General features: G+C 37.5%; 2 protein-coding genes across 6 annotated transcripts in view; one reads left to right on the forward strand and one right to left on the reverse strand.

Moving 5' to 3' along the window:
* Positions 1-14,180, forward strand: part of LOC118279065 (uncharacterized) — a 595,270-nt gene that overhangs the window by 188,241 nt on the left and 392,849 nt on the right. The window lies entirely within an intron of this gene.
* LOC118279192 (uncharacterized) overlaps positions 1-14,180 on the reverse strand; it is a 63,381-nt gene that overhangs the window by 32,171 nt on the left and 17,030 nt on the right. For both annotated transcript variants that reach the window (XM_050698386.1, XM_050698387.1), the window contains exons 3-12: positions 13,880-14,030; positions 11,721-11,808; positions 8,061-8,242; positions 7,428-7,618; positions 6,837-6,961; positions 6,157-6,322; positions 4,106-4,467; positions 2,177-2,317; positions 1,513-1,636; positions 274-392 (exon numbers count right to left, since the gene is read on the reverse strand). In XM_050698386.1, the coding sequence (XP_050554343.1) occupies positions 274-392; positions 1,513-1,636; positions 2,177-2,317; positions 4,106-4,467; positions 6,157-6,322; positions 6,837-6,961; positions 7,428-7,618; positions 8,061-8,242; positions 11,721-11,808; positions 13,880-14,030 (1,649 nt within the window). The remainder of the gene's footprint in view (positions 1-273; positions 393-1,512; positions 1,637-2,176; positions 2,318-4,105; positions 4,468-6,156; positions 6,323-6,836; positions 6,962-7,427; positions 7,619-8,060; positions 8,243-11,720; positions 11,809-13,879; positions 14,031-14,180) is intronic.

The following is a 14,180-nucleotide window of genomic DNA, read 5'->3' on the forward strand; positions in this document are numbered from 1 at the left end:
GATCAGCGCCGCCCATGGACACCCGCAACACCAGAGGAGTCACATGTGCGTTGCCAAGCGTATGCCTTTTAGAAAGGAATAAGCTCTTTTTTAAGGTACTGGAATGGTTTGAAAAAAAAAACGTCTCATGTTTTTGGGTGGTCTTGAATAAATTGACTTATCTTATTGTCTACTGAGTACATGATATTGAAGAATTTTAAAAGTACAGAAGAAAAGGGGGCCTGATACCCAGGAGTTTTAAACTTGGATAAATGACGATGGTTAGACACGTACCATTTCCCCTGCATGGTTTCTTTCCTCATCATTTTCATTGAGCTCCTTCACGAGGTCTATATGACCCAGCATGGACTCTCGCTTCTTGCGCGCCTGTTCTGCAGCATCACGCCGTTTCTCTGGAAAAATATTAATTAAGGGTAAAAGACATGACAGTCCACTAAGTGATTACACACACTACACCAGCGGACTACGCTTGCATTTTGTTTCGTTGTGTAAGTGAGGTAACCGGAGGTTCAATTACCTCCATTCCCAATCTTCCCAATCCCCGATTCCCCAACAATCCTTAAATTCCTAACCTAAAAGGCCGGCAACGTATTTGTAACGCCTCTTGTGTTTCGGGTGTTCATGGGCGGCGGCGATTACTTACCGTCATGTAATCGGTCTACACATTTATCGGCTACCGTAAAAAATATAATCTATTTTCTTTTGAATAAAGATCTCTTTTAGAAAAGTCTCTAATTACTTTCGCCTGTTTACAATAAGTTCCAACTTTCTAACAATAAAATTAGTATAATTACTGGCGAGATAAGAGAATTTACACGGAAAGCACTTTCTCATTGTTTTGACCAAGAAATATAGACCATAACAAAATCTAATTAGTAGGAAACAAACGATTATACTGCCAAACGTTCCGCAAAAACTTAAAACAAATTTATTAGATACGCTAAGATAGAACGCAAACAATTTCACGATAATTATTGTAACGGCTTTATGAGCCAAACATGCCAGGCGCGACCGAGGTGATAATTCTTGAGAAACTATTGTTTTACGACATTTGGAAGAATGCCAATCGGAAGAAAATACGAACTATCCATTAAACAAGAGAGAATGGGTAGGTATGAAATTCTGATCTGGACTTAATGGGTTACCGGGATTCCAGCTAGTAAGAATCTGACACCCTCTCCTCACTTAAGTTAAGAGAAGTAGTTGGATGATTGTTTCCCGCCTCAAAGAAGATATGAAACCAACATGTCGTATCATTAAGCCTATTATCACTTACAGGGTAGACATAGGTGTCATCAATGACGATGAAATACTAAGTGCCCTATGTATCTCTAACAAGATCAGAGGCATTACGAGTGTCAACCATGGACAATTTCATAGCACCTTTAACTACCAAGATCAACTACTGCTCTATCAGACGGCCCTTTATCTACCAAACCTAGATATTATAAGCTACTATTATAAGTACCTACACTATTATAAGCTACAAGTATACTATTATAAGCTACTCACGTTCCCTCTGCGACCTGTTCTTCTCCTCATCGATGGCTTCCACCAGCACCCTTCGCAGTCTGTCCAGCTCCTCACCACTGCCGGTCACTACCGACATGATGTCTGGCTTCGATTTGGTTGGAGTCTGTAATTGTAAAGAGGACAAATCAGAAGTTGAAAATTTTCTCATATTATTTGCAACAGCGTTTGACTGTGTCATTGAGTCGAGTGAGTTGAATGGTTCTCGAGGGTAGAGTAAGGAGTTTTGGGTCTGATTTTAAGGGTCAAATAAGTAAATTCCTATAAGAATTTGAGCAATAGTATTGCTATTTGCAGAGGAGCAGAACGAGCAAGAAACAAAAATAGGTTACTCTTTTTCAATATGTTCACATTGTTTGGATTGCTTTAACTATCATTGTGAGAACAATGTAACACCGATAGTAAGTCAAAGAGATAAAAAAAACATACCGGCCGAATTGATAACCTCCTCCTTTTTGGGAAGTCGGTTAAAAAGAAATTGGTTTTAGTTTACCTTTCTCACATGCAATGGAACATATTTTGAAATTTTAGCAGTACAAAGTAAAATAAAGAATGGATTTCTTAAGGCACTTGATGCTTAGTTTAAACTTTCAAAGTAAATTGAAGGCATAAAGTAAATACGGATGAAAATACAATCAATAGTTACCTCCTCTGTATACTCGACTCCCATGGTCTCGTGCAGTCTCATCAGCACCCTCTTCCCCTTGTCTCCCAGTGCCTGGAGTCTGTGCAGCACATCTTCAAACACTTCCTTTGAATTCGGCTCCGTCACCTCCGTTGGACTCTGCTGAAGATTTACGTTCAAGGATTATTTGAAGATGTTTTAAGAAGTAGATGGTAGACTGATAAAAATAATTGGTAACGTTTGTTAACTTTTAAGTTAAATTACTAAAAATATGTCCTAAAACTGCGATCAGTATCATCACTAAACATATTGAGGATGCTATTGCTGAGGCAGATTACGAATGATGATAACGAAGCAGCAGATTACGAAGATGCTGATTAAGAACCCTGATCTCTAGCGGTTTTACCGTAAAACCTCTTGAACGATACGATTACGGTAGAAATATTCGCATTCGGCTGGTGAAGATATTAAATAATCTAATTGGAACTAATGCTTTAACCCGTTGTCTGTCGGAACGCAGATCTATGCGAGACACAATGTGGTGTCTATTGTGTCTTATATACCGACAGACAACGGCTGAGATGCGGACAATTCTTGATTCGGTGCTACCATAGATTTTTTCGAACACCGAAAAAAGTGCAGCAGTACTAGACCAAGGAAGCAAAACAATTTCAACCTTAATATTTCAAATTATAAAGTCTTCTCTTCTCTTGCCAGTGATAAGGAGTTGTTGATCTTTTCCGAACCGGTTAAATCTAGTTACAAGCAATTATTCTGGTCTTTCTTATCAAAATGTCGCACATTAGGTAATGAGAAAGGAAACGAGTCTTAAAAGATGTAAGCTTAATGTAAATGTTCTACTTCTCCAAACAAATTACTTGCCAACATAATTACTGTAAAGTCTACAAATATTGACAGAACCGAATAAATGTTTTGTTTGAAAGTTATGCCAAGTACATCCTGTGGCCTGTGTATTCGTTCTAAAAATAACGAAATAATATTTTGTTACTAAGTACTACATTGTCTGTTTCTTATTGGGCGGGAGGAAACGCGGGTGTCATCATTGCAAGGACTGCCCGGAGGACACAGTGGAATACTGTGGCGGTGTGTCCTGCATGGGCTGAGCACTGCCGTGTCCTCAAAGCATCATAATATGCACTTCTGCCTACCCTTTCGGGGATAAAAGGCGTGAATGACGCAACGTTGCCGCTTCGTGGACAGGTTTCATTGTTCCTAAGCAAGATGCAAGCATTTGTCATTTGTAGGTTCAATGCATTCGTCAAATGATGCGTCATAGGCACGAGGCTTTAAACACAAACACTGAAGATTTGATTAGAAGATTTGCTATCTAAGCAATAGATATTCGTGATGCAATGGAAAGTTCCTTATCTCTGTAGACTCCTGTTATCAAGCCGGTAATCCAATGTATTGTCTTACTGAGCACTCTATCAATATTTGGGTTACGCTTACAATGTTAGGTTTTGTTAAATAATCCTAGACTATTTGAATTCGTCATTCAATGTATGTTCTTCTTGTACTTGTACTGGAGGCAAATGACGATAGGCGGATTTGTCGTTGCCGTTTCGTCGTCCGTCCAAGCAAAATGCAATCATTGCCATTTAATAACATATTTTTTTATGTATTTTAGTACCTCACCACCTATTACATGGGACTTACAACATAAATTGTGAAAAGTGGGTGTACACAGTGGCATTACGTGCCACAATGTGCACCTCTGCCTACCCCTTCGGGGATTAAAGGCGTGACGATATGTATGTATGTATTTTAGTATTGTCCGGGCAGATATTCAGTAAAAAATATGGTACTAAGGAAGTCTCCGCTTCTTTTCTCTGTTCTTCAAAGTTTAGGCTAATAAGCACTACCTATTCCTATCACTGCTGATTACCAACCTTATACTTATAATAACTGAATTGAAGTCAATAGACTTACCTCAGATGTATAATCTGTAGCTACAATCTTCAGTTCGCCGGCCGTATCTTCTACTTCTACAGATGTGAAATCTTCTTCATTTTCTACTTTAACTAAATTATCATCTCCCTTGACATCTTTGCTATGATCCTTTTTACTTCTTTCTTCTTGACTCGTAAAGATTTTGTTCCTTTCTTCTGCCTTTTGTACTTCTTCTGTGGTGGTTTTAACTTCTTTATTACTAACTAGTTTAGTTAATAATGTTGGTGTTGTATTAATTGGTTTTTCTTCTTTAATAGTTTCGTCTTTACCTTCAGTAGGCACAGTCTCTGTTGTGGTTATTCCTAATTTTGTTAGTAATTCGCTGGCATTGCCGTCGATATCTGAAAATGAGACATTGTTTTAAGATTTTACTTATGAATTTTCGCTTTTATTGATATGACTATACTTTAAGAGAAAATGTATAATTTACTTTACTGTATAATACAAGTTTTTGCTTCAATATCTATTCGTTGTTTAGATTTATGTTTTAAAAGTTATGGGATATTTACATTATTTTTATGCGAATGGGAGACAAACGAGCAGTTATATCGCCTGATGGTAAGTGATCTATAGCTAATTTTATTTGTAGATATTTATTTGGAAAAAGATGTATATTTTACACACAATTATGAAAGTATGCAATTGATTACAGTGATGCGATATGATATGAAAGTAGTTGTTGAACAACTTAATTTACAAGACCTGTTGAGTTCACGATGACTTACAAAATATTATCGCCATTTTATTACATCTTGGCGCATGTCGTTCTAAAAGTAAATAATAATCGTTGCTCCTTTATCTAGAAGCTTTTATTGGCATGTTTTGATAAATATTACATGTCTCGTATCAAAATTTGGATTGTAGGTGTTATAAACATTCCATACTGCATTCTTTTTAACGCTATTTATGACAAATTATAATATTGACGTCAGATCTGGTTTATTATAATATATGTATTTAACTAAAATAGATTTTTTTAAGGGAGATTATAATCCCATGACTCCTACCGCCATGTATGAAGCGAGAGGGAGTATCAGACTCTTACTGACTAAACACAACGTTCCTACTCCTGCTTTTCGAGCTACAGCCCCGGTAAACCCGATAGGTAGTCCGCAGCTCCGGATAGAGTACCTCGTTCCTACTCCTGCTTCGAAATTCAACGAGAATTTTAATTATCTGACTTGAACAACGTCAATTTTATAAGAAAATATTTCTGTCTGTCTGTTTGCTTGTATATGTGTGTCTTCTTCATCTTCATTGAATTTAAAGTCTGATGTAATATCAGCCATGTTTGTTTTCATAAATTGAATTTCACTATCACTATCTTTAGGATCACGAAATGTTTCAATGGTCTATCAGATATCAAGTTATCAAGATAAATCTAAATATATCAGAAGGGTTATCAATTTTTCAGCCTACTGATATTGTCTTAATACATTCACGTTTAGATAAAATTTCTTTGACATCCAAATGAAGAGAAATATGGATTATCCTATTCAATGCTGTCAATTTTATCGGATTTATCACAATTTTACTTATTCACATAATCTTGCTATTTTGAATTTTTATGGGCATACTTTGTAAAAAAATTCATCATAATCCAATAAGGAAAATGGGAAAGTTAGTCCAATGATAGAGCAAAATTCATCATAACCCAATCGAATAACTATAACTTAGAAGACGGAAAAGAAATAAGAGTATAAGAAGATAATCATTGCAGTTTATTGGTTGAAAATAAAAAATGTCTTTCTAGGCGACGCACATTATATACCAAAAGCCTCACCATTCGACAATATTAGCTTTGTAAAGTAGCATAAGCTACTCTTTATTCAAACTTGTGAAGTATATAAAAGGCGTTTGTAAAATTATCTGCCACGGAATTTATGGGAGGTAGTGCTGTGTTTGAAGATTACAATAGTGAAGAAATTTTGTACCCTGGATCAGTTAATTCAATTCGAGAACATAAAGAAGTTAAATAAATATTGACTCTACTCTGCATTACGTTGTTCATATATGTATATATAACGTACCTTGAAAAGATATCCATTTTCTTTCTTCCTTGTCGACATTAGCATCTCTGTGCCTGTGTAGTGCTGGTAGCGACATGATGTTTGCTGGCGGTCTGTAGTTCTTCGCTATCTGGATCTTTGCAGCTTCACGTAAAGCGTGGAGACGTTCTAGAATTTCTCGAAGCTCCTAGAAAATTGATCAAGTTTTATCATTATCATAATATAAGTCACATGACGTCCATTGCACTACGTAGTTCTCCCACAGATCCCTTACAGGTGTTGAGGGTGGCCACCGGGGTCGTTCTCCCTAGTCTTTTATCCCCAAAAAGCTAGACGCCTTTTGAAGGTATCCCTCTGTCATCAAAAAAGCGGTCTCCCTCAGTTATTTCCAGTTCGACTGGTAGGAAGCGACTTTTATCGATTGTCAGACAGAGGTTTTTAATAATACGGACCCTAAGATATCCTAAAGCTACTACCAGCTATCGAGAAGTTGGAAGCAGCATATTTTGAATGTTCAATACATATCTGTGATCCCCATGTCATCTTTGAAGTGTGTGCCATGTAGATTATTTTGGCATACCCTTCGAAAGAAGACTGCTTTTGCTAAGCAGTAGGGTGTAATCTAGCTGATGATGTTATATCTAGAGTTATCTGGAATTTACTGAGAATTTATGTAGGAAGGGACATAGGATCTAACTCACCTTAGGATCATGATCAGTGACGTCGACTGTCGCTAAGTTCTCTGATGATGTTGACGTCACGTTCTCATCGACGTGGTTCTTTGGATCGTGGAAACTGACGCCAGACTTGTGTCTCTTCATCGTTTCTATTTGTGAAAAATAAATTATTTAAGATAAACTGCATTATGTGAACTAAAATGCATTAGTTATTTAAGATACACTGATTAATTATTTTACAAGATAAAAGGAGCTTAGTGAAGACTTGTTCCACTTTTACATAGAACCTTTAATACGAACGGCTTATAGATGAATTCATTATCTATTTCAATAAAGAAAACGTTCCTGTGTTCTCCTTTATCAGCCATTATCTCATAGTCTTTCAGCACGTTGTCTATTTATTCATCTACTAGCTTTTGCCCGCCACTTCCTTCGTATTTACGTGCGATAAAGAAAAACCTATGTGTTATTCCAGACCACAATCTACCACTGTTCCAAATTTCATCCGTTTTGACGAGATTGAGTAAGAAACATACAAGATCACGAATTTTCCCATTTATAATATTAGCATGAAGTTTTTTTCTAAACTTTACTATCTGGATACACTATAATTACCTGGATTATTAACTTTCCCATTTTCCACCTTCAGTTCTGAGATCTTTTTGTTCAGCGCATCATCAGAGAGTAGACCAAGCCTGTTGGCTTCGATCAGCTCGTTGATCTCTTCCGAGGAGTCATCACCGATGTAGGCACAGTCTTGTAGGTGCTTGTAACCTTTGATCATGATGAGAGATGCTCCGGGGAAGCTGGAAGTAACATGAATAGATAGTAATTTTGTAAGAAATCCTTAAAATATGAGATACCACAAGTTTTTTGAAGTATTGATTGATGCAAATAACCATTTATATCATCAAAGAAGAACATAATTTACTTGGGCAATAGATAAGACGGTAAATTTCAACTTCTAAATCTATATGGACCCTAAATATCATCCAACGGTGAAACAATTCTTAGCTCTTAAAGATAGTAAAATTAAAATTGGTGGTCTATGTGATTTTATGAGACTGTGTTTATGAGACACACAGATATGATTTGTTACATTTAGACCCTCGAGACCCTTTTAGTCACCACCAAATCAATGATAGAAGTTGAAAATCAAACAAATCGGTGGATAAACCTGGATGTAATCGGTGTACATAATATGTATCCTTTTTGGGAAGTCGGTTAAAAATAGTATTAAAGCCTCACCTCACACAAGCAGACACGGTGACCGAGGATCCCTTCAGCAGATAGAAGCCCCAGTACTCCTTCATATCATCGTCCAACTCCAGCTCCCTGGTCATGGAGACCGGCACTAGCTCGTCAGTCAGCTGCGGCGGACCAGGCACCACGAACGCGTTGAACGTCGTGTTCGAACGCACCACTTGTCTCTAAGAGGAGAGAAAGATTATTTATTGAAATTAAGAAGAGATTTCTTTATGCATAATGTCGATAGTCCGTGATAATTTGTAGATGGACTATAGGCCTTCTCTGTTGAATAAGGTTTGATATTTCGCCGTGGTGGTCACCGGTGACCGACGTTAGCGGAGAATTTGCCTTCAACAGTGTTCTATTGGAAGTCAAAGACTTAAAAGATTAGTTAGTTACTCAGAGAGCTCTACTGCCTGACTTCTGTAAAAATACTGCACGGTTGGTGCAGTGGCTGGCGAACTGGCTGCCGTGCAATGGGTATTGGGTTCGATTCGAGCTTGGAGCAACTCTTTGTGTGATCCACAAATTGTTGTTTCGGGTCTGGATGTGATGTGTTTGTGTTGTATGTTTGTTTGTATGCAAACGCATCCACAACACAGAAGAAATTGTGTGGGGTTGAAAAAAAACATTGTTATTGAAAATTAACCATGCAACGTTCATAGCTGCCTGTTTTTTCACTGATTTAGTGTCTACAATCTACATGCTTATTTAGACACTTAATAAAAACTTGTAAAACATATATTTTTGTGTTTAAAACTAACTATAAAGATAAACTCAACAAGATAAGGTTATCGGTCAGAACATTAAAAATTATACCTCTATGATATAACTAATTTGAATTGTATCATCGGTATACTAAGGTGCATTTTAGTTTGCCTGAAAATTGTGTTAGCATTATCGTGTTTAGTATTTATTTCTTAACATTCTAAATAGTTGTTAAATTAGAGGAATTAATGTACGTTCTGGATACATATTTTGTATCTTTGTCCGAGGTGAAAAGGTGTCCAATATACTCCTAACTAGAAATATACAAAATTTCAACAATATTTCTTGAGCAGATTTAAAGAAAGGAAATTAAAAGTACCCTTAACCGATGAGCATGCATGAAAAGACAGATGACCTACTGCCTGACTGCTTACCGGGGCTTCGGCTCGAAAAGCAGGAGTAAGAACTGGGTTGTTTTTAGTCTGACACACACTCTCTGCTCGCCCAAGGCGGGAGAAGCTATTGGAAGATTTTTCCCCATCAAAAGAAGCCTCTGCCTACCTCTTTGGGAGACAGGCGCGAGGCTATTTATGTATGTATGTATGTATTAAGTGTAAACAGGTAACAATTAACAAACAAACAAACTTACTTTTGGATTAAATAAAGTAATGATAATTCGCAGCAGTAATTCTGGTAACAGATAAAATTGGGCGTTACACTCCTCTCATTATATATGTCATGTATATTTAATCCCACTCAAAACATAAATGTGAAAGGCTGCCAAGTTCGATAATATTGGAATGCTTCGCCTATAAAAGAAGTGAGATCTAAATAAGTACCAAGTTCCATACACAGACCTCAGTTAAAAATGATATAACAAGTTGGCAAGTTTTCACACACTTTGTTTTAAACCTACTAAACGCAATGAGTCAAGTATATAATTTTAATTAAAACTTGCCAAGTTATATCATTTTTAACTGAGGTCTGTGTATGGAACTTGGTATTTAGATCTCACTTCTTTTATAGGCGAAGCATTCCAATATTATCGAACTTGGCAGCCTTTCACATTTATGTTTTGAGTGGGATTTCATTTATTTTTGTTAGGTTTATTTTCTTTTTTTCTTATTTTACTTTACTTTGACTAAATACAAACCTTCGTAACGAATTTTAGGTCGGTACGACCATTGGAAGATATAGATAATTTTTTTGTTTTAGTTCCTTAGGGTTATGAATTTACACCTTCATTATTTTTAAAACCGACTCACACTTGGCCATTTTCAGATTTTTTCCTTTACCTTGACCTAAAGACCTACCTCCATGCCAAATTTCAAGTCAATACGACCATTGGAAGTGGTCTAGGTTTTTGATGAGTGAGTGAGTCAGTCAGTCAGTGAGTGTATAGTAAAAATAGCGATTTTCTGACGTCTATATCTCAAGACCTACAATAGGTACATTAATGAAATTTTGTATTTTAGATAAGTAAGTAGATCTCGACAGATACTAGAAATTTCATATGCGTAGATAAAATAGATTTTGAGTTATAGGTGGGTCGAACTTGGCCCGAAATGGTTCGTGTAATATAACCCACGGAAAGTGTGTCGGTTTTTTTGCTCGAACTTGGCGGACACACTGCCGTGTGTCTAGATACTACTCGTATAATATGCACCTTATTTATATTTACACGTTGAATAAGACGCATTGCCTTACACGTGTCGTACCTGACAATGTATTAATTACACACCATTCATCCATGTATAATATTTATTTATTTATTACCATAATCAGTGAAGTGCTTTTGTGACGTGCACCGTGCACACACTGCAGGCGACTACTCACATAATGATAAGTATGTTCATAAGATTTAGCCGGCGTGGAATTTTCAAAAGGAGAAACGAAATGAGGTCAATATTTTAAACGTTGTGTTTCAATCCTGTAGGTGACAAGGATGCAAGAAGGAACGGTGTGGTTTTTAGTCAGTAAGAGTCTGACACTCCCTCTCGCCTCACCCAAGGCGGGAGAAGTCATTGGATGATTTTCCCCCCTCAAAAAAAAAAAAAAAAAAAGTGACATGCTACGTTACTCTCCGAATGTAAATCCAGTCGATGGTTTTGGCTACGACCTATTACCGACCCAAAAAATTAAGAACAGCCTGGGAGAAAAAAGACGACCTACGTTTTCTTTACTTCGAATCTCATAAACACAGAGAATTACGGTAAATTTAGAAAAATAAACAACTACACTTTTACCCAACTGTGGGAAGGTAATTGTTACCTCTCGTTCGGAGGCACGTGTGTTGCTAGTATTAACTACATAGCTATTATACCATATTACACCCAAAGTGAATAATGTTCAATGAATATTGATGATAACGATTCTGACTCATTAAAGCATCATTAAACGTAAATACACGCGGGTTTGCTTCTGGTCTGCGCACCCGCACTTACAATGGCCGGCAATACTTACTGCCGTACTCAGATTCATTTAATGATTACTTAACCTAGTCCTTAACCAAATGTTCGTTCGGAATAAAATCGTTAGTAAGGAATAGTTTAAGTAAACATATGTTTAAGTACTAACAATAGTTTAAGTACTGTAGACTGAGTAGTCCCTTAGACATTTTCTATACTTCTATACTTTTTGTTTGATTGTTTGTTTGTTTGAACGCTAATCTCCAGAACTACTGGTCCGATTTGAATAATTCTTTTTGTGTTGAATAGTGCATTTATCGAGGAAGGCTATAAAACATCAAGCTATGACCAATAGGAGCCAAGCAGAGCGGGTGAAACCGCGCGGAAGTAGCTAGTCTCTGATAAGAATGTAAAAATATTATGCAAATGTAACACGAGCCGCACCACCAGTTCAAGCCGTGGTCATGAAGTGATTACACACAGAGATTGATGGTCGAGTGTCTGATATGTGTGTAGATAGTGACGTACAGCGGTACACACCTACCTGGCACCAAGTGGGCGATATCTTACTGTCTATCAGCCGCATGTCTGTCATACTCATCGGGTACATCTGGCCGGAGAATACGCGGTATCTGTAACAAAAGGATAATCATGTAAATCATTGGAATTAATAGATGTTAGATCGTTAGAAGATTTGGAACACTTTTTGGGGGTTTGGAATTTGAGGTTTATTGGGGATTCAGGGATTTGGAAGGTAACCTCACTCACACGAAGAAATATAACGCAAGCGTTGTTTCACGTCAGTTTTCTGTGAGGTTCTGGTGTCATTCTGGTAATTAGACTTGGTTCTTTGGCACTTACGATAATTGGACTTCGTTCATTTTGAACGGTAAGCCTTCCTTTACACAAGAGGGTTTGCTATAATTCCACTCTTGGTACAAGGCTTTAGAGATCGCTGCTTAAAAGATACAAGAGTATACCTGCCAGCGAGGCCAGTCGACCCTTACGATGCTTGAGGAAAGAGTAGAAGTGATAAGGTGGTAAGAAGTGGTCAGAAATACAACATTTTTCATTAAAATTAAAAGGACCAATAATAATATTTTAGCACGAGCAGATTAAAAAACAAAGATGTTCGAGTGTTGGGACAACAGCCGCGGTGTTATCTACTCGATGCCTCATATTATGTATGTCAACAGTGAAGGAATTGTACACAGCCACATAATCACTTTTATCTCTTAATTGTTACAAATTATTACATGCAGATACATATTTTTAGTTGGTATCATAATCGTTAATAGTCACTGCATATTTTGATGAAGGAGTTTTTGTGAAAGTTGTTGATATAAAGAGGACAAGAACTGCTAAAAAAGCTTTGTATATGATTATGCTTTGTATGGATTTTTATTCATACTCCTACATATAAAATATAGAAGAGTTTGTTTGTTTTTTTGAACGCGGTAATCTCCGGAAGGACTGGTCCGATTTGAATAGTTATTTCTGTGTTGGATAATGCATTTATTGAGAAAGGTTATAAAATATCATGACTAATAGATAAAGCGAAATATTTAGTTTGATTGTTTAAACGCACTAATCTCCGCAACTACTGGTACGCTTTGAATAAATGTTGTGTTGAATACTGTATTTAGCGAGGAAGGCTATGACCAATAGGGGCTGAACAGGGACCAGACAGACCGTGGGAACATAAACAGCCCATTGGAAGACCGCAGACGAAATGGAAAGATGACATCAAATTGGTGACGGGACAAAATTGAATGCTTACAGTCCAAAATATGGTGAAATGAAAAGAAATGAAGAAGGCCTAAACTAAATTGGTTGAAAAAGGCTTACGATGAAGATGACCTAAATTTTTAAGACCTATCTTCAAGTCAGAAAATATCCTATGTCAGTGCCTAGACTCGAGTCTGACTATTCTATTCAATGTGACCAGCATGTATGCTATTTGTATAGGCATATTATGTGCAGTGTTCAACAATAGAAGCTCAGACATTAAGGTTATCGACCAGTACTTTAGTTACAAGTGCCAGACAGACAGACAGACATAAGTCTGTGTCTACAAGACTGTTCTATTAAGTGCTGATAATATTGTCATGTAGTAACGGTGTCGAGAGGTTTGTACATACAGACATACGTAGTCTGGTTAGTTTTGCATAGCATTACGTATAATAATCAGTTCCAAACTTATATTTTTTTTTATGGAATAAGCCGGTAAACGAGCAGATGGATCACCTGATGGTAAGCAATCGCCGCCACCCATGGACACTCAAAACACCAGAGGCATTACAAGTGCATTGCCGACCTTTTGGGAGTTAGGAATTAGGGGATCGGGGATTGGGAAGGGGGGTAATTGGGCCTACGGTAACCTCACTCACTCAACGAAACACAACGCAAGCGTTGTTTCACGTCGATTTTCTTTGAGGCCGTTTATTTCTTTCTGGTATGGAATAAATGGTAATATCATATCAGGCCATATGTTTTAATGAAAATATTTTTTTCTTATAATCTATTTCTATCTTCTGTCTAGTTTGCGGGTCATGTGTGCTTGTAAATTTATGTTTGTAAACGCACTCACAACCACGACACAAGAGAACAACCAAGTATATGCCAACGTTATTTATTTATGCTCGTCTCATTTCCAGCCACACCCGGGGCTCATAAATCTGTGTACTCAATAACCTCCCTTACCTTAAATACAGTGGTACCATGAGGAATACGGTGGGCATCCCGAAGAGCAGCGCCAGCAGCCGACACAGGCGGAGTGGTGCTGTGTAGCAGGTGCGGGGCGCCAGGTAACAGTTCCTGGTGCCGTGGTGGGGGCGCGGTAGGGGGAGACCCGCTGTGGAATGTTGGAACGGCATCATTAGGGTGCTTTTCGATCAGAGATGTGTTATGCTTACGTTGCTGTGGATGCGTTTGGCTTCCACCAATAATGTTTGTTGGTACACATGGCTTAGTAGGTACTGTTGGAAACGGATTCAGCTAAGCT

Source organism: Spodoptera frugiperda, chromosome 14 (assembly GCF_023101765.2).
Source record: "Spodoptera frugiperda isolate SF20-4 chromosome 14, AGI-APGP_CSIRO_Sfru_2.0, whole genome shotgun sequence".
Lineage (NCBI taxonomy): Eukaryota > Metazoa > Arthropoda > Insecta > Lepidoptera > Noctuidae > Spodoptera > Spodoptera frugiperda.